The sequence below is a fragment of the Crinia signifera genome, chromosome 6 (genome assembly GCF_055691185.1).
Source record: "Crinia signifera chromosome 6, ASM5569118v1, whole genome shotgun sequence".
In the NCBI taxonomy this organism is placed as follows: domain Eukaryota; kingdom Metazoa; phylum Chordata; class Amphibia; order Anura; family Myobatrachidae; genus Crinia; species Crinia signifera.
In genome coordinates this window covers 18,302,288-18,329,768 of record NC_139222.1, presented here as the reverse complement: position 1 = coordinate 18,329,768, position 27,481 = coordinate 18,302,288, and the positions used below count along the sequence as shown (strand labels likewise).

Here is a 27,481-nt window from a genome sequence, read left to right as displayed (position 1 = left end):
GGCTAGCCTTTCCTCATACCCCAATGTAACCATACCTAACCTGGCTAGCCTTTCCTCATACCCCAATGTAACCATACCTAACCTGGCCAGCCTTTCCTCATACCCCTATGTAACCATACCTAACCTGGCTAGCCTTTCCTCATACCCCAATGTCACCATACCTAACCTGGCTAGCCTTTCCTCATAGCCCAATGTAACCACACCTAACCTGGCTAGCCTTTCCTCATACCCCAATGTAACCACACCTAACCTGGCTAGCCTTTCCTCATACCCCAATGTAACCATCCCTAACCTGGCTAGCATTTCCTCATACCCCAATGTAACCACACCTAACCTGGCTAGCCTTTCCTCATAGCCCAATGTAACCACACCTAACCTGGCTAGCCTTTCCTCATACCCCAATGTAACCACACCTAACCTGGCTAGCCTTTCCTCATACCCCAATGTAACCATCCCTAACCTGGCTAGCCTATCCTCATACCCCAATGTAACCACACCTAACCTGGCTAGCCTTTCCTCATAGCCCAATGTCACCACACCTAACCTGGCTAGCCTTTCCTCATACCCCAATGTAACCATCCCTAACCTGGCTAGCCTTTCCTTATACCCCAATGTAACCATACCTAACCTGGCCAGCCTTTCCTCATACCAATGTAACCATACCTAACCTGGCCAGCCTTTCCTCATACCCCAATGTCACCATACCTAACCTGGCTAGCCTTTCCTCATAGCCCAATGTAACCACACCTAACCTGGCTAGCCTTTCCTCATACCCCAATGTAACCGCACCTAACCTGGCAAGCCTTTCCTCATACCCCAATGTAACCATCCCTAACCTGGCTAGCATTTCCTCATACCCCAATGTAACCACACCTAACCTGGCTAGCCTTTCCTCATAGCCCAATGTAACCACACCTAACCTGGCTAGCCTTTCCTCATACCCCAATGTAATCACACCTAACCTGGCTAGCCTTTCCTCATACCCCAATGTAACCATCCCTAACCTGGCTAGCCTATCCTCATACCCCACAATGTAACCACACCTAACCTGGCTAGCCTTTCCTCATACCCCAATGTCACCATACCTAACCTGGCTAGCCTTTCCTCATAGCCCAATGTAACCACACCTAACCTGGCTAGCCTTTCCTCATACCCCAATGTAACCACACCTAACCTGGCTAGCCTTTCCTCATACCCCAATGTAACCATCCCTAACCTGGCTAGCATTTCCTCATACCCCAATGTAACCACACCTAACCTGGCTAGCCTTTCCTCATAGCCCAATGTAACCACACCTAACCTGGCTAGCCTTTCCTCATACCCCAATGTAACCACACCTAACCTGGCTAGCCTTTCCTCATACCCCAATGTAACCATCCCTAACCTGGCTAGCCTATCCTCATACCCCAATGTAACCACACCTAACCTGGCTAGCCTTTCCTCATAGCCCAATGTCACCACACCTAACCTGGCTAGCCTTTCCTCATACCCCAATGTAACCATCCCTAACCTGGCTAGCCTTTCCTTATACCCCAATGTAACCATACCTAACCTGGCCAGCCTTTCCTCATACCAATGTAACCATACCTAACCTGGCCAGCCTTTCCTCATACCCCAATGTCACCATACCTAACCTGGCTAGCCTTTCCTCATAGCCCAATGTAACCACACCTAACCTGGCTAGCCTTTCCTCATACCCCAATGTAACCGCACCTAACCTGGCAAGCCTTTCCTCATACCCCAATGTAACCATCCCTAACCTGGCTAGCATTTCCTCATACCCCAATGTAACCACACCTAACCTGGCTAGCCTTTCCTCATAGCCCAATGTAACCACACCTAACCTGGCTAGCCTTTCCTCATACCCCAATGTAATCACACCTAACCTGGCTAGCCTTTCCTCATACCCCAATGTAACCATCCCTAACCTGGCTAGCCTATCCTCATACCCCACAATGTAACCACACCTAACCTGGCTAGCCTTTCCTCATAGCCCAATGTCACCACACCTAACCTGGCTAGCCTTTCCTCATACCCCAATGTAACCATACCTAACCTGGCTAGCCTTTCCTCATACCCCAATGTAACCATCCCTAACTTGGATAGCCTTTCCTCATACCCCAATGTAACCATACCTAACCTGGCTAGCCTTTCCTTATGATCTAATGACTCTAAACCATTAAATCAATGTAGTCGTTCTTCTCTGAACCTTTAGAATCCAGATGATAAAAAAAAGGACCTCATTTTTTACCTACTCGGTCTAAGCTCGTATATAGGAATGCACAGAATCACTTTTTATTGGATGTTTAAATGTATTTATGTTTTAAAGCACATGTTCGAAAATCTACTTAGTGAAATACACTCAATTTACATAAGTCTGTGAATAATTGTATCACAAGATGGAAGTCCAGTCATTTCCCCCAATCAGAACAGGAGAATTGCTTCTCCCTTGTGTGAGTCCTCTGATGTTTACAAAGACTTGATTTTAGTGTAAAACATTCTCTGAACATGAAAATAGCTTCTCACCTGTGTGAGTTTTCTCATGATTAAATAGATAGGATTTATCTGTAAAACATTTCCCACACTCAGCACATTGGAATGCCTTTCCTTCTCTTCTGTGAATTCTCTCATGTTTAATAAGAACCGATTTAAATGTAAAACATTTCCCACACTCAGCACATGAAAATGGCTTCTCACCTGTGTGACTTCTCTCATGTGTAACTAGATGTGATTTATATATAAAACATTTCCCACACTCTGAACATGAAAATGGCGTGTCACCTGTGTGAATTATTTCATGTATAACTAGAGATGATCTTGCTTTGAAACATTTCCCACACTCAGCGCATGGAAATGGCTTCTCTTCCGTGTGACTTCTCTCATGTCTAACTAAAGATGATTTTTCACTAAAACATTTCCCGCACTCAGAACATGGAAATGGCTTCTCACCTGTGTGACTTCTCCCATGTGTAACCAGATGCGATTTATATATAAAACATTTCCCACACTCCGAACATGGAAACGGCTTCTCACCTGTGTGAGTTCTCTCATGTTTCACTAGAGTTGATTTATATATAAAACTTTTCCCACACTCATCACATGAAAATGGCCTTTCTCCCATGTGAGCTCTCTTATGTCTAACTAGAGTGTATTTATCTGTAAAACATTTCCCACATTCAGAACATTCAAATGGCTTTTCGCCAGTGTGAATTCTCTCATGTACAATGAGAAATGATTTTTGTTTAAAACATTTCCCACACTCGGCACATGAAAACGGCTTCACAATAGCCTTAGCCGGCTGATGGGCGAATGTGTCCTCTGTAAAACATTTCCCATCTACAGAACAGGAAGAGATTATGGCTTCTGCAAAAGCTGTACTACGTGTACCAGTATGTGCGTTATCAGGACAACTTTGCGCATGGTTAAAAGGATCAGATGACAAATCTGGACTGTGATGCATTGGATGTGTCACTGGGGTAATGAGGATTCCTCCTGGAGATTCCTGTGTGGTGCCATCTTCTATTTTATAGTCTGGAGATAAAATAAGATATTCTGATATATTCCTCCGGTTACCTCCATCTGCCGGGAATAGAAGAAATATACGTACAGTCAGTATGAATATATCAGTGTACTTTGTTCGATACAGATTATGTTGACATGTGTCAATGCTGATGTATATAGTGCAGCATCATTATAGCCTACCCATTACAGATATACAGTGTATATCCATCTATAGTAGTGTTCCCCCTAGGCTGTTTTAGCCTGATTTCCCCCCCCCCTTTTCGCAACGTCGCAGCCCAGGCACGCCCCTTTTGTGACGTTGGCGGGCCCGGTCCGCCCCCTTACACAGCGGCGCCCTGGTTCCCAGAGGGAACACTATATATATATTATACAGTATATAAGGCTAATGCTTCACGCACATGCACAATGAGTATGTGAGACCTGGCTCTTCTAGAACCCGGCAGCTCCTGTCTGAGTAGCGACCATGTCCTCCCCCCCTATAATCCGCCACTGGTGTCCGTCATTTTGATAGGCTTTTATCTAGCCCATTAAAATGTTTATTGTAGCGTTCAATCTAGCACCCACCAACCAAAACCCATGCAGTTCCTGTTCCCTGCCTGGGGTGTCGATGTCTGCTGTTGTGCTTCTAGCACAGTGTGGTCTGTATATCAGCACTGATATGCAAACCAGTGTGCTAGAAACACCACAGCCGACAGCGACACCCCAGGCAGGGAAGAGGAACTGCATGGGTTTGCAACGATGGCGGGTGCTAGAATTATAGTGTAATACCTGCTTTGTGTAACACTATGTCTGTTGTGGTTTGTGGGTGACCTGTAAGTGATCAGAGGCCTCCTGAGGAGTAAGGTTCTAGACGTCACTCTATATGAAGGGGATACCGTCATTAGGAGGGTGCAGGATAAGAGGCTGCTGTAGTGACAGAGGAGGGTGCAGGATAAGAGGACGCTGTAGTGATAGAGGGGGGTGCAGGATAAGAGGCTGCTGTAGTGACAGAGGAGGGTGCAGGATAAGAGGCCGCTGTAGTGACAGAGGAGGGTGCAGGATAAGAGGCTGCTGTAGTGATAGAGGGGGGTGCAGGATAAGAGGCCGCTGTAGTGACAGAGGAGGGTGCAGGATAAGAGGCCGCTGTAGTGACAGAGGAGGGTGCAGGATAAGAGGCCGCTGTAGTGACAGAGGAGGGTGCGGGATAAGAGGCCGCTGTAGTGACAGAGGAGGGTGCGGGATAAGAGGCCGCTGTACTGTCAGAGGAGGGTGCGGGATAAGAGGCCGCTGTACTGTCAGAGGAGGGTGCGGGATAAGAGGCCGCTGTAGTGACAGAGGAGGGTGCAGGATAAGAGGCCGCTGTAGTGACAGAGGAGGGTGCAGGATAAGAGGCCGCTGTAGTGACAGAGGAGGGTGTAGGATATAAGGCTGCTGTACTGACAGAGGAGGGTGCAGGATAAGAGGCTGCTGTAGTGACAGAGGAGGGTGCAGGATAAGAGGCTGCTGTAGTGATAGAGGGGGGTGCAGGATAAGAGGCCGCTGTAGTGACAGAGGAGGGTGCAGGATAAGAGGCCGCTGTAGTGACAGAGGAGGGTGCAGGATAAGAGGCCGCTGTAGTGACAGAGGAGGGTGCGGGATAAGAGGCCGCTGTAGTGACAGAGGAGGGTGCGGGATAAGAGGCCGCTGTACTGTCAGAGGAGGGTGCGGGATAAGAGGCCGCTGTACTGTCAGAGGAGGGTGCGGGATAAGAGGCCGCTGTAGTGACAGAGGAGGGTGCAGGATAAGAGGCCGCTGTAGTGACAGAGGAGGGTGCAGGATAAGAGGCCGCTGTAGTGACAGAGGAGGGTGTAGGATATAAGGCTGCTGTACTGACAGAGGAGGGTGCAGGATAAGAGGCTGCTGTAGTGACAGAGGAGGGTGCAGGATAAGAGGCTGCTGTAGTGACAGAGGAGGGTGCAGGATAAGAGGCTGCTGTAGTGACAGAGGAGGGTGCGGGATAAGAGGCTGCTGTAGTGACAGAGGAGGGCGCGGGATAAGAGGCTGCTGTAGTGACAGAGGAGGGTGCAGGATAAGAGGCCGCTGTAGTGACAGAGGAGGGTGCAGGATAAGAGGCCGCTGTAGTGACAGAGGAGGGTGCAGGATAAGAGGCCGCTGTAGTGACAGAAAAGGGTGCAGGATAAGAGGCTGCTGTAGTGACAGAGGAGGGTGCAGGATAAGAGGCTGCTGTAGTGACAGAGGAGGGTGCAGGATAAGAGGCTGCTGTAGTGACAGAGGAGGGTGCAGGATAAGAGGCCGCTGTAGTGACAGAGGAGGGTGCAGGACAAGAGGCCGCTGTAGTGACAGAGGAGGGTGCAGGATAAGAGGCCGCTGTAGTGACAGAGGAGGGTGCGGAATGAGAGGCTGCTGTAGTGACAGAGGAGGGTGCGGGATAAGAGGCTGCTGTAGTTATAGAGGAGGGTGCGGGATAAGAGGCCGCTGTAGTTATAGAGGAGGGTGCGGGATAAGAGGCCGCTGTAGTGACAGAGGAGGGTGTAGTGATAGAGGAGGGTGCGGGATAAGAGGCCGCTGTAGTGACAGAGGAGGGTGCGGGATAAGAGGCTGCTGTAGTGACAGAGGAGGGTGCGGGATAAGAGGCCGCTGTAGTGACAGAGGAGGGTGCGGGATAAGAGGCCGCTGTAGTGACAGAGGAGGGTGCAGGATAAGAGGCCGCTGTAGTGACAGAGGAGGGTGCGGGATAAGAGGCCGCTGTAGTGACAGAGGAGGGTGCAGGATAAGAGGCTGCTGTAGTGACAGAGGAGGGTGCGGGATAAGAGGCTGCTGTAGTGACAGAGGAGGGTGCGGGATAAGAGGCTGCTGTAGTGACAGAGGAGGGTGCAGGATAAGAGGCTGCTGTAGTGACAGAACAAGGAAAATATGTGACTCTGTAATAAGTGATTATTACTCACCTGTGCTGGTATCTGTAGGGATCTCCTCATCCTTACATTGGTGGTCACCTCTCATATATGTGTCTTCTTCTCCCTCTGTATCTTCTGCCTTAATATCAGTCACATCCGTCTCTTCTTCTCCATCTGTATATTCTACTTTAATATGAATCACATCTGTCTCTTCTTCTCCCTCTGTATCTTCTACCTTAATATCAGTCACATCCATCGCTTCTTCTCACCCTGGATCTTCTACGTTAGTCAGACTTTTGCCCTAAATATCCCACAAAACAATAAAGAACAATTAATAAAGTTGATGAAATGAACTGAAATAAAACAAAAAAGTTTAGTAATCTGGTAAGAGCTTAAATACCACCTACCTGATCCTCCTGTGGGGTCCTGTGAGTCTCCTCTGTACAGTCCTGGGAATACAGAGGACGGGGACATCTCTCTGGGGTATCTCTGTTACTGGGCCCATCTGTAGGAGACACGCAGTGACTGAGGACATTGTATATAGAGGGATTTTGTACTTACCGTAAATCCTTTTCTCCGTGTCCACAGGTGTCACTGGAGTTACACTGGGGAATAGAAGGCGACCACAGGGAGCATGGGCACTTTAAATAAAAAGATTAGAGTGGCTAACTCCTCCCCTTCTACTTCCCCTCCAGGTCAGTCAGAAAGGTTGTGCCCGGAAGGGAGCAGGAAGATAAAACACACTTCCGAAGAGGAGGTTAATACCACATACATCATTCAATACAAGAAGTAAAGAAGAAGAAAGACAGTGAGAAAACACTGAAAATTCAAACATACATAGTCAACAGACAATGTAACATACTAACATAACCAACGTAACCCTAGCAGGGAAACTACAAGGTAATGGTCCTTGTAGGATATAAGCCCAAAGGCAACTTAAAGGAGAACAGCGCTGTGGTGGGCGTCCAGTGACACCTGTGGACTCGGAGAAAAGGATTTACGGTAAGTACAAAATCCCTCTTTCTCCTTCATCCACTAGGTGTCACTGGAGTTACACTGGGGACGTCCCAGAGCCCTCAATCCCGGGTGGGTGAGTGCTGAGAACCCCTTAATATCCTGCGGCCAAACACTGAAGCAGGAGCCGCAAAGGTATCAAACCTGTAGAACCTAACAAAGGTTCTGAAGCCAGAGCAGGTAGCCGCTCGGCAGAGCTGCTGTAAAGAAACCCTCGGGCAGCCGCCCAAGAGGACCCCACCGACTTGGTTGAATGCGCTGTAATGCAACCAGGAGGAGTCCGTGTAGAGGTGACATAGGCCTGACTTATGGTCAACTGAATCCACCTGGACAGCGTCTGTTTTGAGGCTGGCCATCCACGACGCACAGGGTCGTAGGTCACAAACAGCGAATCAGACTTCCTGATAGAGGTTGTGCGGGCTACATAAATACTTAGAGCCCTAACCACATCCAAGGATCTCGCCTCCGATACCACCTTTGGAAGGAAGGCCAGGCTGGTACGGAGCTCTGCTCTGTCAACATGAAATTGAAGAAACGGGGAGCGACAAGAAAGAGCCCCCAGTTCCGATACCCGTCTGGCAGATGCCAGAGCCAGCAAAAGTACGACCTTCCACGTGAGGTAGCGAAGGTCCACCTCCTCCAAAGGCTCAAAAACCGAGGACTGAAGGTACTCCAGCACCAAGTCCAGGTCCCAGGGAGCCGTTGGAGGACGAATGGGTGGCTGCAAACAAAGCACCCCCTGAAAAAAGGTTTGCACCTCTGGAAGAAAAGCTAACTTCTTCTGAAAAAAGATGGAGAGAGCTGAGACCTGAACCTTCAAGGTATTCAGCCTCAGCCCTGCAGACAAACCTTCCTGCAGAAAAAGGAGGAGTCTCGCCTTCTTGAACAGGCATGTGGATACCCCACGCCTCTCGCACCAAGCCACATAAGAGCGCCATATCCTGTGGTAAAAGTTTTATTGTTCCTCAGTGAGAAAAACAAAATAGCAATCTAGCAAATATGATACCTTTTAATGGCTAACAAAAATAAATGTTGTTAAAATGCAAGCTTTCGAGACTTCTTAGGTCTCTTCCTCAGGCAAGGTGTGTGAAGAACCACATATATATACACAGCAGAGTAGGAACAAGATGTGATAGATGGACATTCTTAAGATCAAAACAAAACAAAATAACAGAATGAGCTTGTAAATTGAGTCCTTAATTGGTTTGTAGATAAGTAGTGTGAAAGTTTTATTGTCTCTAAGTTGATGACAGACCAGAGTTAGAGCTCCGATGCCCTCACTCTCTCTGGGCCAGTCTCCTCAGATGTTGTAGTGGGCCATAAATCCCTCGGATAGATTCAGTCCTGTGTTAAGGGTGTCAAACGTTGTCATTAATTTGTATTCCCAGACCCTCCTGTCTCTTTGTGATTTGAAATTTCCTTTTAGTATAATCACTTTCATATGATCCTGATTGTGTCCTGGGCTGCAGAAATGTTTGGCCACAGGAAAGTGTGTCTTTTTTTCTTTTATTGTGTGACTTTTTTCTTATATCCTGTGGTAGTGCGCTGAGGTGACCTCTTTCCTGGCACGAAGCATGGTGGGTATAACCGCATGAGGTATACCGGCCATCCTCAGGATGGACCTCTCAGCAGCCACGTTGTCAAATGAAGACGACCTAAATCTGGGTAGTTGAAGGGTCCCTGGCTGAGAAGGTCCTCTTGAAGAGGCAGGGGCCACGGCTCGTCTATCAGCAGAGCTGTCAGACTGGTGTACCAAGACCGACGAGGCCAGTCTGGTGCCACCAACAGCCGTGACCCCCCTCTCGCCGGATCCGTTGAAGTACCCGGGGTATCAACGGGAATGGTGGGAAGAGGTACACATACTGGAAGGGCCAAGGAGCCACCAGCGCGTCGACCCCTTCTGCTTGCGGATCTCGTGTTCTTGTGAAGAACGAGGAAGCTGGAAGTTGTGGCGGGACACCATCAGGTCCACTTGGGGACAGCCCCAGCGATGTATCAGCTTCTGAAAGACTTGAGGGTGCAAGCACCACTCTCCTTGATGTACATCCCGCCGACTGAGAAAGTCGGCCTCCCAGTTCTCCACTCCAGGGATGAACACAGCTGACAGGGCCAGGGCATGGGCCTGCGCCCAAACCAGGATCCTGCTGACCTCCTTCATGGCTGCGCAACTGCGGGTGCCTCCCTGCTTGTTGATGTACGCAAAGGTCGTGGAGTTGTCGGACTGGGCACGAACAGCTTTGCCCTGGAGAAGAGGTCTGGCCTGGAGAAGAGCGTAATAGACAGCTCGTAGTTCCAGAACGTTGATGGAAAGCAGACTCTCCTGTTGTGTCCACAACCCCTGATACTGACGGTCCAGGGTGACCGCACCCCAACCTCGGAGACTGCCGTCCGTGGTGATTAGGGTCCAATCCCAAATCGCAATCCTCTTTCCCTGTTGAAGGTTGGTGGTGTTCAGCCACCAGAGCAGGGACAGACGAGCCCGTGGGGACAGGGTCACCCTCTGCTGCAGATTCAGGTGAGAGCCCGACCATTGATGGAGGAGCGACAGCTGGAAGGGGCGAGAATGAAACCGGGCATATTGTATCGCCTCGAAGCTGGATACCATCCTCCCCAGCAGTCTGGTGAACAGGACCAAGGCCTGTAAGGACTGAATCTTGTCCGCTGGTAGGAACACCCGCATCTGACTGGTGTCCAGGATCATCCCTAGAAACAAGAGACGCTGAGTGGGGTGAAGCTGCGACTTGGCGAAGTTGAGGATCCACCCGTGTGATGTGAGGATCTTCTGTGTGAGAAAAATGTGCTCCAGCAGGGTGTCCCGTGAAGACTCTTCAGCAGAAGGTCGTCCAAATAGGGGATGATAGTAACCCCCTGCATGCGGAGAACCTCCATCATGACCGCCATCACCTTGGTGAAGACCCGAGGTGCGGACGAGAGGCCGAACGGAAGGGCCTGAAACTGCCAATGCCGCTCCTGCACCGCGAACCGCAGATATGCTTGGAGCGGGGCCCAAATGGGAATGTGCAAGTAGGTGTCCTTGATATATATGGATACCAAGAACTCTCCTTCTTCCAAACCGTGGATCACGGACTGTAGGGACTCCATCTTGAATCTGGCCACGTGCAAGTACGGGTTCAGATCCTTCAGGTTGAGAATAGGGCAGACCGAGCCATCCGGCTTTGGTACGAGGAACAGGCTGGAGTAGTAGCCCTGGGTACGCTGTTCCACGGGGACCGGAACCACTACTCCCATTTCCTGCAGCTTGGCGATGGCGGCCAAAAGCTGTTGTCCTTTCTCTGGAGGAAGAGGAAGACCAGTCTTGAAAAACCTGTCTGGGGGAAACATGCTGAAGCGAATCTTTTAACCTAGGGTCACAAGCTCTCTTACCCAGGCATCCTGACAGGACTGGAGCCACATGGAGCCTAAGTTCCGTAAACGAGCTCCCACCCTGGGATCCCCCAAGTGGGACGGTGGACCGTCATGCCGTAGGCTTGGTGGCTTTGGGTTCCAGAGCGGTAGTGGAAGTGCCTCTTCCATGACCTCTGGTTCCTCTCTGTGAAGGGACACCTCCCCTGGATCTACCTCTGAACCTACTGGAGGGACGAAAGGCACGAAAGGAAGGCATGTGGGCGGTTCTGCGAGACGGGGGTGGAGCTGCCGACGGAAGGAAGTGTGACTTCCTGCCTGTGGCCTGGGATATCCATCTGTCCAGTTCTGGACCGAACAGGAGCTCGCCGTTAAAGGCCATGGATTCCACCGCCCTTTTTGATTCCGCATCAGCCTGCCACTGTCGCAGCCAGAGGCCTCTGCGGGCTGAAATGGATAAGGCAGAAATTCTAGCCGCCACCACACATATATCTGAGGATGCCTCTATTAGGAAAGCCGAAGCATCCTGGATTTGTTCAGACAACTGCATAATAGTAGCTGGGTCTGATCCGTCACTCACCTCAGCCGAGATTTGTGACGCCCATACACCTATTGCTTTGTTCACCCAACAACCAATCTGTGCCGGGCGCTGTAACACGCCAGCAGCTGAAAAGATGCTTTTTAAGGTCATCTCTAACCTACGGTCAGAGACGTCCTTGAGGGTGGTAGCCCCAGGGACTGGAAGGACAGTCTTTTTGGACAGTCGGGAAACAGATGAATCCACCCCCGGTGGAATTTACACTTTTTTACGGCCTTCCGGCAGCAGTGGATAGTTCTGAAAGAACCTTTTAAGGGCTTGAAACCGTTTGTCTGGGTTTTTCCAGGCCTCGGTAACATGCTCATCCAATTCCTCAGCTACAGGGAAATTAGAGGACAGCTTTTGCTTTTTCCCAAAAAGGGAAGGACGAGAAGGGGTGTCAACTCCCTCTGTCACATTACAGGCCACTTTGACCATTTGAATAAGGTCCTCAATGCCCTGAGAGGGTTGAGCAGGGTCTTGTGTGTCATATGCTAACACATCCTGTGCATCCTGCACATCCTGCATGTCATCCCCAGGGGGCGCAAATTCTCCCTCCTCTAGGTCTGGCATATCGTCAGAGTCAGGGTAGTGGTGTAATGGAGAAGCCCAACTCCTCTGCAAAGGTGGGGGCTGCCTTGAGGAGGAAGGGCGAGGCTCAGCCTGCCTTGGAGCTAGGGCTCTAGTGAGGCTCTGAACTGCAGAGGCTAAGTCACTCTGCTGTGTCCTAGAGGTCTCTCTATCTCTCTGAGACTGTGTTAACTCAGAGGATAAACGGGACATAACCTCAGTTAGTTGTGAGGCCCAGAAAGGTGGGTCCACTGGGGTTTGTGACACAGAGGGATTAACAGTGCATTTTTAACAGTTAAGATCCCCAGGGACTGAAGGGGTAAACTTAGCATTGCAAGTCTTACAGGCAATTCTCTTGGAGCTTCCCCCTGCCATTGTTTCAATAAGTCACAGAAATCCACACACTACCACACACCCAAGGGAGAGTAGGTATAGATTAGTCCAGGTAGAAGGACTGGATAGGAGAGATAGTGAAGGAAAGGAGCTGCCACAGGGTTTGAACAGCGCTATGGTCTGTAACCAGGGAGCGCTATAGCACTTAGTTTTTAACACAGCCCAACTATCTCTCTCTAAGCTCTCAACCCCCCACTGTAACTCACAGTACCGGGAGAGCTTATAGCAGGACGGTCACCAGGATCAGCGATGTACTTGAAGCCTTTGGTGGGGCTGCAGCGGTACAAGAGCTTCCCACAGTCTTATCGCAGCGGCGCCAGTGTAAAAAAGATGGCCGCCGCGCGTGTCTCAGATAGCGCTGGGGATAGCCGGGGCTGCTGGGAGTACCACGCGGTAGCTCCGCCCCCCGCCCGGCAGCTCTCGCTTCTCCGACGCCAGGTTTGAAAACCCTCTGCTGCCGCCATTTTCCTAATAAACCCTGACCACCGCCGCTAGCAGCGGTGGCAGGGAATACTTACAACTCGCCTGCCGTCGGCAGTGAGGCTGGGGGAGGACCGCGGCGTGCTTTGGTGGGCAGCGCCCGTTGCCTCACGAGACGGTGGTCTCAGCAGCCAGGGAGCCAGGCGCGTTACCATGGAAACGGCCGGCTCCCTCCGGCAGGCTCCCACGTAGCAGGCAGATAGTGTATCACTATCTGCCTGTCCTCTAATCTTTTTATTTAAAGTGCCCATGCTCCCTGTGGTCACTTTCTATTCCCCAGTGTAACTCCAGTGACACCTAGTGGATGAAGGAGAAATGTGATTATCCTGGGAATACAGAGGACGAGGACATCTCTCTGGGGTTTATCTGTTACTGGGCCCATCTGTAGGAGACACGCAGTGACTGAGGACATGGTATATATGTGATTATCCTGGGAATACAGAGGACGGGGACATCTCTCTGGGGTATCTCTGTTACTGGGCCCATCTGTAGGAGACACGCAGTGACTGAGGACATGGTATATATGTGATTATCCTGGGAATACAGAGGACGGGGACATCTCTCTGGGGTATCTCTGTTACTGGGCCCATCTGTAGGAGACACGCAGTGACTGAGGACATGGTATATATGTGATTATCCTGGGAATACAGAGGACGGGGACATCTCTCTGGGGGATCTCTGTTACTGGGCCCATCTGTAGGAGACACGCAGTGACTGAGGACATTGTATATATGTGACTATCCTGGGAATACAGAGGACAGGGACATCTCTCTGGGGTATCTCTGTTACTGGGCCCATCTGTAGGAGACACACAGTGACTGAGGACATGGTATATATGTGATTATCCTGGGAATACAGAGGACGGGGACATCTCTCTGGGGTATCTCTGTTACTGGCCCCATCTGTAGGAGACACGCAGTGACTGAGGACATGGTATATATGTGATTATCCTGGGAATACAGAGGACGGGGACATCTCTCTGGGTTATCTCTGTTACTGGGCCCATCTGTAGGAGACACACAGTGACTGAGGACATGGTATATATGTGATTATCCTGGGAATACAGAGGACAAGGACATCTCTCTGGGGTATATCTGTTACTGGGCCCATCTGTAGGAGACACGCAGTGACTGAGGACATGGTATATATGTGATTATCCTGGGAATACAGAGGACGGGGACATCTCTCTGGGGTATCTCTGTTACTGGGCCCATCTGTAGGAGACACGCAGTGACTGAGGACATGGTATATATGTGATTATCCTGGGAATACAGAGGACGGGGACATCTCTCTGGGGTATCTCTGTTACTGGGCCCATCTGTAGGAGACACGCAGTGACTGAGGACATGGTATATATGTGATTATCCTGGGAATACAGAGGACGGGGACATCTCTCTGGGGGATCTCTGTTACTGGGCCCATCTGTAGGAGACACGCAGTGACTGAGGACATTGTATATATGTGACTATCCTGGGAATACAGAGGACAGGGACATCTCTCTGGGGTATCTCTGTTACTGGGCCCATCTGTAGGAGACACACAGTGACTGAGGACATGGTATATATGTGATTATCCTGGGAATACAGAGGACGGGGACATCTCTCTGGGGTATCTCTGTTACTGGCCCCATCTGTAGGAGACACGCAGTGACTGAGGACATGGTATATATGTGATTATCCTGGGAATACAGAGGACGGGGACATCTCTCTGGGTTATCTCTGTTACTGGGCCCATCTGTAGGAGACACACAGTGACTGAGGACATGGTATATATGTGATTATCCTGGGAATACAGAGGACAAGGACATCTCTCTGGGGTATATCTGTTACTGGGCCCATCTGTAGGAGACACGCAGTGACTGAGGACATGGTATATATGTGATTATCCTGGGAATACAGAGGTCGGGGACATCTCTCTGGTGTATCTCTGTTACTGGGCCCATCTGTAGGAGACACGCAGTGACTGAGGACATGGTATATATGTGATTATCCTGGGAATACAGAGGACGGGGACATCTCTCTGGGGTATCTCTGTTACTGGGCCCATCTGTAGGAGACACACAGTGACTGAATACATTGTATATATGTGATTATCCTGGGAATACAGAGGACGGGGACATCTCTCTGGGGTATTCCTGTTACTGGGCCCATCTGTAGGAGACACACAGTGACTGAGGACACGGTTTATATGTGATTATCCTGGGAATACAGAGGACGGGGACATCTCTCTGGGGTATCTCTGTTACTGGCCCCATCTGTAGGAGACACGCAGTGACTGAGGACATGGTATATATGGGATTATCCTGGGAATACAGAGGACGGGGACATCTCTCTGGGGTATCTCTGTTACTGGGCTCATCTGTAGGAGACACGCAGTGACTGAGGACATTGTATATATGAGATTATCCTGGGAATACAGAGGACGGGGACATCTCTCTGGGGTATCTCTGTTACTGGGCCCATCTGTAGGAGACACACAGTGACTGAGGACATGGTATATATGTGATTATCCTGGGAATACAGAGGACAGGGACATCTCTCTGGGGTATCTCTGTTACTGGGCCCATCTGTAGGAGACACACAGTGACTGAGGACATGGTATATATGTGATTATCCTGGGAATACAGAGGACGGGGACATCTCTCTGGGGTATCTCTGTTACTGGGCTCATCTGTAGGAGACACGCAGTGACTGAGGACATTGTATATATGAGATTATCCTGGGAATACAGAGGACGGGGACATCTCTCTGGGGTATCTCTGTTACTGGGCCCATCTGTAGGAGACACGCAGTGACTGAGGACATGGTATATATGAGATTATCCTGGGAATACAGAGGACGGGGACATCTCTCTGGGGTATCTCTGTTACTGGGCCCATCTGTAGGAGACACGCAGTGAATGAGGACATTGTATATTTGAGATTATCAGATGATTTATTTAGGAATACTACTTTCTTTCTTACAATACATAAATGCTTCCTGTTACCCAGTGATGTGAGGGGCCGGTTATTCTCCACCATCACGTCCTTATACAGATCTTTATGTTCCTCTATATAACCCACTCCTCCATGGAGAGATAGACAGTGACATCCTGAAACCTTATAGGAACCTGACACACACAATGATACAGTCATCACCCAGACACATCCCCCGATGTTACTGTATAATGTCCCATTCCCAGCAGTCACCTCTCCGGTCACATCTCCCGGTGTTACTGCATAATGCCCCATTCCCAGCAGTCACCTCTCCGGTAACATCTCCCGGTGTTACTGCATAATGCCCCATTCCCAGCAGACACTTCTCCGGTCACATCCCCGGTGTTACTGTATAATGTCCCATTCCCAGCAGTCACCTCTCCAGTCACATCTCCCGGTGTTACTGTATAATGTCCCCTTCCCAGCAGTCACCTCTCCAGTCACATCCCCCGGTGTTACTGTATAATGTCCAATTCCCAGCAGTCACCTCTCTGGTCACATCCCCGGTGTTACTGTATAATGTCCCCGTCCCAGCAGTCACCTCTCCGGTCACATCCCCCGGTGTTACTGTATAATGTCCCCTTCCCAGCAGTCACCTCTCCAGTCACATCTCCCGGTGTTACTGCATAATGCCCCATTCCCAGCAGACACTTCTCCGGTCACATCCCCCGTGTTACTGTAAAATGTCCCATTCCCAGCAGTCACCTCTCCAGACAGCAGCTGAATGATCTTGTTGGTGAGTTCCAGGATCTTATGACCATTTTGTCTCTCATGTATCAGTGAATGAGGTAGAAGCTCCTTGATGAGGCTCTGGGTGCTGCTCACTCCTTCTAACACCTGGGGAAGGCTGTTGGGTGTCTCACAATCACCAGATGTCTTCTTCACTATGGTGTAACCCTGTGCATTGGAAAAGACAGTGATGTCACTGTGACGCGCCCAGATCCCCTCACCTCCCCAGTCACGTCCCTGTATTACTATAGATATAAGTGATGTCACAGTGACACTCCCAGATCTCCTCACCTCCCCAGTCACGTCCCTGTATTATTACTATAGATATAAGTGATGTCACAGTGACGCTCCCAGACCCCCTCACCTCCCCGGTCAGATCCCTGTGTCAGTAATAGAGATAAGAGTGATGTCACTGCGACGCTCCCAGACCCCTCACCTCCCTAGTCAGGTCCCTGTGTCAGTAATAGAGATCAGAGTGATGTCACTGTGACTCTCCCAGACCCCCTCACCTCCCCCGTCAGGTCCTCGTGTTAGTAATAGAGATGAGTGATGTCACTCTGACGCACCCAGACCCCCTCACCGTCTCAGTCTGGTCCCTGTGTCAGTAATAGAGATCAGAGTGATGTCACTGTGACGCTCCCAGACCCCCTCCCCTCCCCAGTCAGGTCCCTGTGTTAGTAATAGAGATGAGTGATGTCACTCTGACGCACCCAGACCCCCTCACCGTCTCAGTCTGGTCCCTGTGTCAGTAATAGAGATCAGAGTGATGTCACTGTGACGCTCCCAGACCCCCTCACCTCCCCGGTCAGGTCCCTGTGTCAGTAATAGAGATAAGAGTGATGTAACTGTGACGCTCCCAGACCCCCTCACCTCCCCAGTCAGGTCCTGTGTCAGTAATAGAGATAAGAGTGATGTCACTGTGACGCTCCCAGACCCCCTCACCTCCCCAGTCAGGTCCCTGTGTCAGTAATAGAGATAAGAGTGACGTCACTGTGACGCTCCCAGACCCCCTCACCTCCCCAGTCAGGTCCCTGTGTTAGTAATAGAGATAAGAGTGACGTCACTGTGACACTCCCAGACCCCCTCACCTCCCCGGTCAGGTCCCTGTGTCAGTAATAGAGATAAGAGTGACGTCAATGTGACGCTCCCAGACCCCCTCACCTCCCCAGTCAGGTCCCTGTGTTAGTAATAGAGATAAGAGTGACGTCACTGTGACACTCCCAGACCCCCTCACCTCCCCGGTCAGGTCCCTGTGTCAGTAATAGAGATAAGAGTGACGTCACTGTGACGCTCCCAGACCCCCTCACCTCCCCGGTCAAGTCCCTGTGTCAGTAATAGAGATAAGAGTGACGTCACTGTGACGCTCCCAGACCCCCTCACCTCCCCAGTCAGGTCCCTGTGTTAGTAATAGAGATAAGTGACGTCACTGTGACACTCCCAGACCCCCTCACCTCCCCGGTCAGGTCCCTGTGTCAGTAATAGAGATAAGAGTGACGTCACTGTGACGCTCCCAGACCCCCTCACCTCCCCAGTCAGGTCCCTGTGTTAGTAATAGAGATAAGAGTGACGTCACTGTGACACTCCCAGACCCCCTCACCTCCCCGGTCAGGTCCCTGTGTCAGTAATAGAGATAAGAGTGACGTCACTGTGACGCTCCCAGACCCCCTCACCTCCCCGGTCAAGTCCCTGTGTCAGTAATAGAGATAAGAGTGATGTCACTGTGACGCTCCCAGACCCCCTCACCTCCCCAGTCAGGTCCATGTGTCAGTAATAGAGATAAGAGTGATGTCACTGTGACGCTCCCAGACCCCCTCACCTCCCCGGTCAAGTCCCTGTGTCAGTAATAGAGATAAGAGTGATGTCACTGTGACGCTCCCAGACCCCCTCACCTCCCCAGTCAGGTCACTGTGTTAGTAATAGAGATAAGAGTGATGTCACTGTGACGCTCCCAGACCCCCTCACCTCCCCAGTCAGGTCCCTGTGTCAGTAATAGAGATCAGAGTGACATCACTGTGACGCTCCCAGACCCCCTCACCTCCCTAGTCAGGTCCCTGTGTCAGTAATAGAGATCAGAGTGATGTCACTGTGACTCTCCCAGACCCCCTCACCTCCCCAGTCAGGTCCTTGTGTTAGTAATAGAGATGAGTGATGTCACTCTGACGCACCCAGACCCCCTCACCGTCTCAGTCTGGTTCCTGTGTCAGTAATAGAGATAAGAGTGATGTCACTGTGACGCTCCCAGACCCCCTCACCTCCCCAGTCAGGTCCCTGTGTTAGTAATAGAGATGAGTGATGTCACTCTGACGCACCCAGACCCCCTCACCGTCTCAGTCTGGTCCCTGTGTCAGTAATAGAGATCAGAGTGATGTCACTGTGACGCTCCCAGACCCCCTCACCTCCCCTGTCAGGTCCCTGTGTCAGTAATAGAGATAAGAGTGATGTAACTGTGACGCTCCCAGACCCCCTCACCTCCCCAGTCAGGTCCTGTGTCAGTAATAGAGATAAGAGTGATGTCACTGTGACGCTCCCAGACCCACTCACCTCCCCGGTCAGGTCCCTGTGTCAGTAATAGAGATAAGAGTGACGTCGCTGTGACGCTCCCAGACCCCCTCACCTCCCCAGTCAGGTCACTGTGTTAGTAATAGAGTTAAGAGTGATGTCACTGTGACGCTCCCAGACCCCCTCACCTCCCCAGTCAGGTCTCTGTGTCAGTAATAGAGATCAGAGTGACATCACTGTGACGCTCCCAGACCCCCTCACCTCCCCAGTCAGGTCACTGTGTCAGTAATAGAGATAAGAGTGATGTCACTGTGACGCCCCCAGACCCCCTCACCTCCCCGGTCAGGTCCCTGTGTCAGTAATAGAGATAAGAGTGATGTCACTGTGACGCCCCCAGACCCCCTCACCTCCCCAGTCAGGTCCCTGTGTCGGTAATAGAGATAAGAGTGACGTTACTGTGACGCTCCCAGACCCCCTCACCTCCCCAGTCAGGTCCCTGTGTCGGTAATAGAGATAAGAGTGACGTTACTGTGACGCTCCCAGACCCCCTCACCTCCCCAGTCAGGTCCCTGTGTCGGTAATAGAGATAAGAGTGATGTCACTGTGACGCTCCCAGACCCCCTCACCTCCCCAGTCAGGTCCCTGTGTTAGTAATAGAGATAAGAGTGATGTCACTGTGACGCTCCCAGACCCCCTCACCTCCCCAGTCAGGTCCCTGTGTTAGTAATAGAGATAAGAGTGATGTCACTGTGACGCTCCCAGACCCCCTCACCTCCCCATCTCATTTTTTAATTGTATATACCCAGAGCAATAGGTGTCGAATATCAGATCAGCTCTGCGCCTATAGGCAAGCAATGCTGGCAACGCTGCCAGGGAAGGGGAGCATATGTCTGAAGCTGGCGTAATGGGGGAAGGCAGGGTGCTCCTACCAGGGATGGCCTGAACTGCTGGTTACCAGGGTGATGAGTGCCACGCTGTCCTGTAAGCCCGTCATTCTAATGGGCAGCAGGTTATCTAGTAGCAAATTTCTGGCAGTAAGTCAGCGCTTAGAAACGCACAAGATAAAGGGGTATATACTCTGTGTCAGTGGAGTCAAACTCATGGCGCTCCAGCAGTTGCCCTGACACAGTTTTAGCAATCCATTATATAAAATCTGTGGCATGTTGGGAAGTGTAGTTCAATAGCTGGAGCGCCATGAGTTTGTTTGACACCACTGCTCTATGGTCACCCCACTGGGAGGGATGTAATTAATACCCCAGGGAGAAGGTGCCCCCATGTTAGGCTGCAGGATAGGACAGGACACAGGGGCCACACACTGCTGGTAACAAGCCTATGGCAGAGGGTGGGACAGGCCCGGGCCCCAGTCACTGTATTGGGATATACAGCTATTATTTCCCCCCTCAGCCACAGCCCCACAGCACACGTGTAGGCCGGGAGGCGCCGTCTCCCCAGCAGCATCTCCCGAGTCTCTCACAGATTGTTATCACCCGCTCTCACTCCCTGTCTATGGGGACACTCACCCGCCGACTACATTCATTGACAGGAGCTGCTCCAATTTTCGGGTTTACGCTGGTTGACTTCCGGTTTGCGCGGCCATTGGTTGGCAACCATTGGCGTTCCACCTCCCTTCCGGGTTGTGCGGTTCAACTTACTTCCGGGATTTGCGGTCCACCTGGCTCATCTCCTCCCTCAGAAATGACTGCAATTCTCCTGCAGCTCCCGAGTCGGCGCTGATACTAGGGGATGGAGGAGGGGGGTAGACAGGAGCCATTGCTGTGTCTCACAGCAGGTAGTGACAGAAGCCATTGCTGTGTCTGGCAGCTGGTAGTGACAGGAGCCATTGCTGTGTCTGGCAGCAAGTAGTAACAGTGTAACACTACTTAATACACCCTATCTGACTATCTGGGTTATCTGGATGGGTGACACTGCTATACCAGTTCCCGCACAGCACTAGTACAGTGGTCTATCTATAATATGATTTATTTGCTGGCAATTGCCTGGGACATGTGGTAAATACCTGTTGGGTCAAGTAAGCACTGCTATATAAATTATGGCCACCTCTTAATATGGTTGTCAATGGGCAGTTTCTTTCATAGATCACTGACCCTCCCTATCCCCGATCTCAGGAAAGACCTGGACACTGTGCTTGATCTCAGTAACATTATGATGTCACTCGGTGACTGTGGTATAGCTGGTTGGCCACCTAAGGGCTACATGCTCAAGGTTGACACTGGAAAAAGATTGGCAGAAGCAAAAATACTGGGAAAGGTCAACCCAAGTTTTACGTAATTTTTTTGGGGTGCGTCAACACCTGAGCGCGGTATACGGTCATTAGGACGACATATATTGGGTCAACAATGGCTAGGTCAACATGAGTTTAAAAAAAAAAAAAAATTCAGTCGACGTGCTGACAGGTGTTATTTCATGCCCTACCATCCACTACGGTGTGGCAGGAGAATAAAATAGTGTGCCGAGTGTAGTGAGGCACCGAGCCCGAAGCATGGCGAGCGCAGCGGTACACTTTGGTGGTGTCCATGTCAACCATGTCGACATTAGGGGGAAAAAATGAACAATTATGTCGACATTTTGACTGTTGAAATAATGCTTGTGTGGACCTTCCGAGTCAACCTTAGTCATGTCTACCTACTTCATGTGTCTAAGCCATGTCAGCCTTCCAATGAATGTCAACTTAATACGTGTCAACCCAATTACCCATACCCCTGAGCACGGGGTATACTATGCCATGTCCCCTCGCTCTGCTAGCCATAATTCGGGCTTGCTGCGCTCCACACACTTTACCATTCCCAATCGGAGTACATGTGGTATGAAAAAGTCCAATTAATGAAGAAAAAAATTTGAAAAACTTGTCGACCATGCTCCGTCGTCCTTTTAACTTTGTCAACTCTATGTTGTTGAGCTTTTGACTGCTGACATGGACATTGTCTGCCAGCTGTTCGGATTCCAATGTAAATAACGAGAGAGAGAGAGATAGAAAACACCCTTATAATGAAGACTTCACCACTAACAGCTCAACGTTCACATATAAGATCAACTATTACTTTTCCTGATCTTACAATGTCTATTGGGGAACATGGGAATCGAACATCAGACCTTTACAGAAAGAAAACCGCCCCCAACAGCTTACTCCATCATGGCAGCTCCCACTCTTCTCTTCTCCAACAGGATGACCATCCCAAAGGGGAATTTCTCAGGATGAGAAGACGTTTTTTTCAAATGAGGCCACATTTAGTCAGAAATAACAAGCTAACCAAAAGACTACGCAGTGGAGGCCATGGATGGACAGGGGAATGTAAAAGGGCCCCGCGCCTAGTAATGGCCACAAAATGTCCTGATGGATACGTTTAGGAGCCTATCCTAATGTTAATAGTGATTGTCCAATCAGTGTTGTTGGAATGTGATAGACAAAACCAGCAGCGAATCCCGGTAGGCTATATCATCTGGATCATCTAATGTAACTAACACCTCCTTGCTTCCTCTCACCTATGTAACACTTATAGCACTTCTTCTGCTTCCTCTGAATGTAATACTCTACATCAGGCCTGGCCAACCTGTGGCTCTCCAGATGTTGTGAAACTACAAATCCCATCATGCCTTGCCACAGTTTTGCTATAAGGGAGTGTTAAAACTGTGGCAAGGCATGCTGGGATTTGCAGTTTCACGACGTCTGGAGAGCCACAGGTTGGCCTGTCCTGCTCTACATTCTCACTTGTGTGATGCCTTTGACGGTTGGCTTGTGCTGACCAGGAACATTAGGAAACCACGGAATGATGTCACCTGGTTGGGGTAGGCGGGCCCATATTTTTTAATAATTATGCTAAGAACCTCAATGTTACTCCATGTTAAACAGCAGAGTTTATTAGGATTGTTCTGATTACCAGTGTTCTTAGTGCTTAGAGCAGGCCTGTCCAACCTGCGGCCCTCCAGCTCTTGTGTGAAACTACACCTCCCAGCATGCCCTGCCACACTATTGCTGTTAGAAAATGCAAAAACTGCGGAAAGGCATCCTGGGATGTGTAGTTTCACACAAGAGATGGACGGCCGCAGGTTGGACAGGCCTGGTTTCGAGTGTGCACCTGCATTTTTCTTATGTGTATAGACCAGGGAAGGTGGCATTTTGACTACACCCCTAGTGGTCTGTCCACAGGACTACTTTATGCTGCGGATATGGTTTGGGCTTATTTGCGAATGGTTCAAAGTGTTTAGATCCAATCTTGTGATGAGATATTGTTCTCTGACAACACCGAGAATTTACTTGGGACACCATTCACCTGGACAAACCTATTCCACGTGTGAGGGCATGTTCAAGGCATCCCACCATAGGGGAAACTTGCTGGTTCTGCATTATTTGCCTGCCGGACCAGGGTGACTGATACCCAGAGCCCCACCACGATGGTGGAGCGTTTGGCCAAGTGACTGTTACCCTTGAAATAAAGACTGATATAGAAATCAAGGAGGGCAACGCAATGATGGTTATACAATCTGGATTATCCCTGCTTCTAAAACAATACTAAAATATATTTTTATTGTCTATGATTAAAAAAAAAAGATGATTCCTATAAATCTTGAGACTTTAAATATTATCTAAGGGAAATATTGGTTAATACAGTTTTAGAAGCGAAAAATAAAAAAATGAGGGAGGGGTATAATTACTGTTTATAGAATTGCAGATGTCGCCCATGGCAACCAATCACATTGTACTTATTAATCTAGCACAGCGGTTCTTAAACTGTGGGTCCTAACTCCAAAGTGGGTCATGACCTTCTCAGCATGGGGTCACGGCTCCATGTTGCTGAACGTCAGGCTGATGACTTCTCAGACAGGGATCCAAGGACAACACAATTAGAATTTGAATACCTTGTTGCAAACCCGCAAGTGTGTTTCGGACTACTGTGTGATATATTGAGACACACAGATCCCGAACGCACAGAGGTGTCCAAAAAAATCAGGCGCACTTAAAATGTATTAGTGTAATTTTAAAACATAAAAATACATGTACTTATAAATTGACCTCCAATATAATGACTGCTGCTCTCAATTGGGGACTACCCCTGGGGGTACTCTGCAGACCAGTTGGGGGTACTTGAAAATAATATTGGTAATGGCGGACAATGAAAAGGTCTTTTGATGGCTGAAGAAGACCCATTGCCATGGAGACAAACCATGTTGTGTCATATGCCTGACCAGCAATCCACTGGGAGCTTCCTGCACTGCCCTCAGACCTCAGCAGTCATCTGCCCAGCACTGACAAAGGTGGAGGAAGCAGCGGCATTAATCCTACCGGTGTTAGCGGGAATCCTGGAGATAATACACAACCAGGGCGAAATGTAATGGGAGGCGGTTTTTATTTTTTGCGATTCTTTCCGCAAAATATGCAGTTTTCGGGCATTTCCCGAAAATCGCATATTTTATAGGGTGCGATTTGCGGCAAAAATCGCATTTTTTAAAGGTGCGATTTTTAGTTAGACTAAAAATCGCATCCAAATGTTTTCCCATTAAAAAGGATAGAACTCGCATATTTAATGGGTTGCGATTTTTAGTAAAGGTTACCAGGTTCTGCCTGGCGATTTTATCAGAAACATGCACAGATCATTGAGATCTGTGCATGGTTCTGTTGTAAAAAAATGGTTAAAAAAATAAAAAAACCGGCGTGCGGTCCCCCCTCCTAAGAATAACCAGCCCCGGGCTCAAAAAGCCGGTGCTGGTATCATAAAATCAGAGGGACAAACAAATAGGGGTTCCTTTGATTTAATGAAACCAGCACCAGGCTTGGTCCAGCCTTGGTTCCCAAAATACGGGGGACAAAATGACTAGGGGTCCCCCGTATTTTAAGAACCAGCACCAGACCCAACCAGCCAGCAGGGTAATGCCACAGCCGGGGGACACTTATTATATAAGGTCCCGCGGCCAAAGCATTATCCCCGTGGCTGGTCAGCATGGGCAGGGGTCCTGGGGAAGTGGGGACCCCCCAATGAAGGGGTCCCCCCCCTCCAGGACTTACCAGCCCATGCTGAACGTCCGGGGCTGTCCCCGATGCCCCTGGGCGGTGGGCATCGGGCTGATGAAAAGTGTAAAAAAAGAATAAAAACTATTGTCTTCTACTGTAGGACTATGAGTCCCAGCAAGCCTACCCCGCATGCTGGGACTTGGAGAACCACAACCAGCATGCGGGGCATTAAAGGGCACGCTGGCACTTGTAGTTCTACAGTACAAAAAATAGTTAAATAAAACACACTGACACCCTGAAAAATAAAAGTTTAACACACACATACTGATACTTTCCTACCTTGAGCCCGTAGGTCGGTCCCTGGATCCTGGGCTCCAGGACAGAAGAGTCCGGTTCCGGGGCCCTTGGTCCTGGTTCCGGGGCTGGTCCGGGGTCCTGGGCTCCAGGGCTGATGTTTCCGGGGTCCAGGATCCGAAGTAGTCCAAAAGGGGTACCTAAGGAAGGAAATCCTACTCACCTGGTCCCCGGCGACTACCTCTGCATCTTCTCTGGCAGACGTGCTGCTCCCGGCTAGTACCCGCTCACGGACTGGAGAGGCGCAGAGATGTTTCATCTTCCGCTCCTTTCCTCCGGATGATTCTATTGGCCGCCTAGCGGCCAATCAGGAGCCGAGAAAGTCAACCTTTTCATACCCCCACTATCCACGTCGGCGTGGAGTTGATTTTATAAAGTGTGGCGAGTGCAGCGAGCCACCGAGCCCGAAGCGTGGCGAGCGCAGCGAGTCCCGCGAGGGGACGCAGATACCTTCACAGGTATCCGCGTCCCCTCGCGGGCTTCGCAGGTATCCGCGTCCGCTCGCCTCGCTGCGCTCGCCACACTTTATAAAATCAACTCCACGCCGACATGGATAGTAGGGGTATGAAAAGGTTGTATGACGCGTACCGCTGCGCTCGCCGTGCTTCGGGTTGCGTGGATAGTGGAATTAACAAGGTCGACAGATGTTACGTCGACTAGTGTCATTGTGAACAGGTTTAATAGTGTACCCTTAGACCCTACTAAATTTAGACGCTTTACCGTCTAAATTTAGATGCCCCCATCTTAGCGGTTTGCAGGGAGTCTGGATTTAGACGTCTAAATCTAGACTTCTAAATAGCCGAAGGAGTCTAAATTGCCGGGTTGTCAGCGGTGCGCAGGACTGCCTATTTCACTGTGGAACTACAAGTACCACAGTGACCTGTCAGCGCTGGGTGCACTGCTGCTGCCCAGCGCTATGCTGATAACAAAGCCTACATAAGGAAAGCAGCCACGCGCTGCGCTGAGAACAGCTACAGCGGCACGCGCACAGTAAACACAGAGTCTGGCAGACTGCCAAGTTTCAAAGTTTCACTGTGCGCGCAGTGGCGCCGTGAAACTACACAAGTACCGAAAATTTCCCTCCTGTACTATGTTAAAACCCTTGATATATTTGAAGATTTCTATCATGTCCCCCCTTTCCCTTCTCTGCTCCAAACTATACATGTTTAGATCTTTTAGTCTATCCAGGTAAGTTTTGTGATGTAGGCCATGCACCATTTTAGTTGCCCTTCTTTGTACACTCTCCAATGTATTTATATCCTTCTGGAGATATGAACTCCAGAACTGAACACAATACTCTAGATGAGGTCGTACCAATGACCTATACAGTGGCACTATTACTTCTTTCTTTCTGCTACTGATTCCTCTCCCTATGCAAGAGATGCAGAGAAACCAGGAAATGTGGCCGGGGTTCGGCTACAAAGATGGCCGTGGTATATTAACAGTGTAAACGAAAGTGAAGCTTGAGATGCAGATCAAAGATGGCCGCAGGAGGCTATAAATACAAGCAGCGAAAACGAGGCTTGAGGCGCAAACCCGGAAGTGCGGTGCAATTAAAGCCCCGCGAACGGGACTGTGATAAATAGCCGGGCAGATATGGTGTCAACATAACTGAGGAAGCCGCTGATGAGGACACACAGGCGGACAAAAGCATTTTGTTGCTGTATCCTGCTATATGACCCAGTGACCCCACAGTTACTGACCCTGAATATACATCAGTACAAGCGGCAGATCACCTGGCTATTGTGGCTGGTAAAGCTCCTTCCCCCAGAATCTGGAGTGTTCCTCCTATTTCAGGAGGGTGGACTTCACAAGGTGGTCATCATCTGAGCGGACATATAAACTACAGCCAAAGAGACTCTCTCTGTGCGGGACTGGGAAATATGAGAAACTCCGCACAGTTAGAGCCATGGTGGGGATAGAACCCATGACCTCAGCGCTGTGAGGCAGTTATGCTAACCATTACACCGTCCGTACTGCCCCATATATATAACACATGGTGGGAATAGAACCCATGACCTCAGTGCTGTGAGGCAGTAATGTAACCATTACACCATCCGTGCTGCCCCGTATATATAACACATGGTGGGGATAGAACCCATGACCTCAGTGCTGTGCGGCAGTAATGTAACCATTACACCGTCCGTACTGCCCCGTATATATAACAC

General features: G+C 50.0%; 3 protein-coding genes across 5 annotated transcripts in view; 1 reads left to right on the top strand and 2 right to left on the bottom strand.

The window, feature by feature from the left end:
• Positions 1-16,451, bottom strand: part of LOC146010093 (oocyte zinc finger protein XlCOF7.1-like) — a 212,185-nt gene extending 195,734 nt beyond the window's left edge. The window contains exon 1 of the mRNA XM_083151006.1: positions 15,778-16,451. Coding sequence (XP_083007132.1) covers positions 15,778-16,021 — 244 coding nt within the window. The 5' untranslated portion in view covers positions 16,022-16,451. The remainder of the gene's footprint in view (positions 1-15,777) is intronic.
• LOC146010058 (uncharacterized) overlaps positions 1-27,481 on the top strand; it is a 341,065-nt gene that overhangs the window by 85,184 nt on the left and 228,400 nt on the right. The gene's annotated exons all lie outside the window — the stretch shown is intronic.
• LOC146010098 (uncharacterized) lies at positions 1,358-20,661 on the bottom strand. 2 transcript variants are annotated; one of them, XM_083151012.1, is made up of 5 exons: positions 20,515-20,661; positions 16,472-16,663; positions 6,803-6,900; positions 6,447-6,696; positions 1,358-3,579 (listed from the first exon to the last, which is right to left on the bottom strand). In XM_083151012.1, exons 4-5 carry the CDS (start codon positions 6,649-6,651, stop codon positions 2,486-2,488), a joined length of 1,299 nt encoding a protein of 432 aa, XP_083007138.1. In that variant the 5' UTR covers positions 6,652-6,696; positions 6,803-6,900; positions 16,472-16,663; positions 20,515-20,661; the 3' UTR covers positions 1,358-2,485. The 2 variants fall into 2 exon arrangements, with proteins under 2 accessions (XP_083007138.1, XP_083007139.1); XM_083151013.1 differs by lacking the exons at positions 16,472-16,663; positions 20,515-20,661 and having other exon boundaries at positions 6,803-8,673.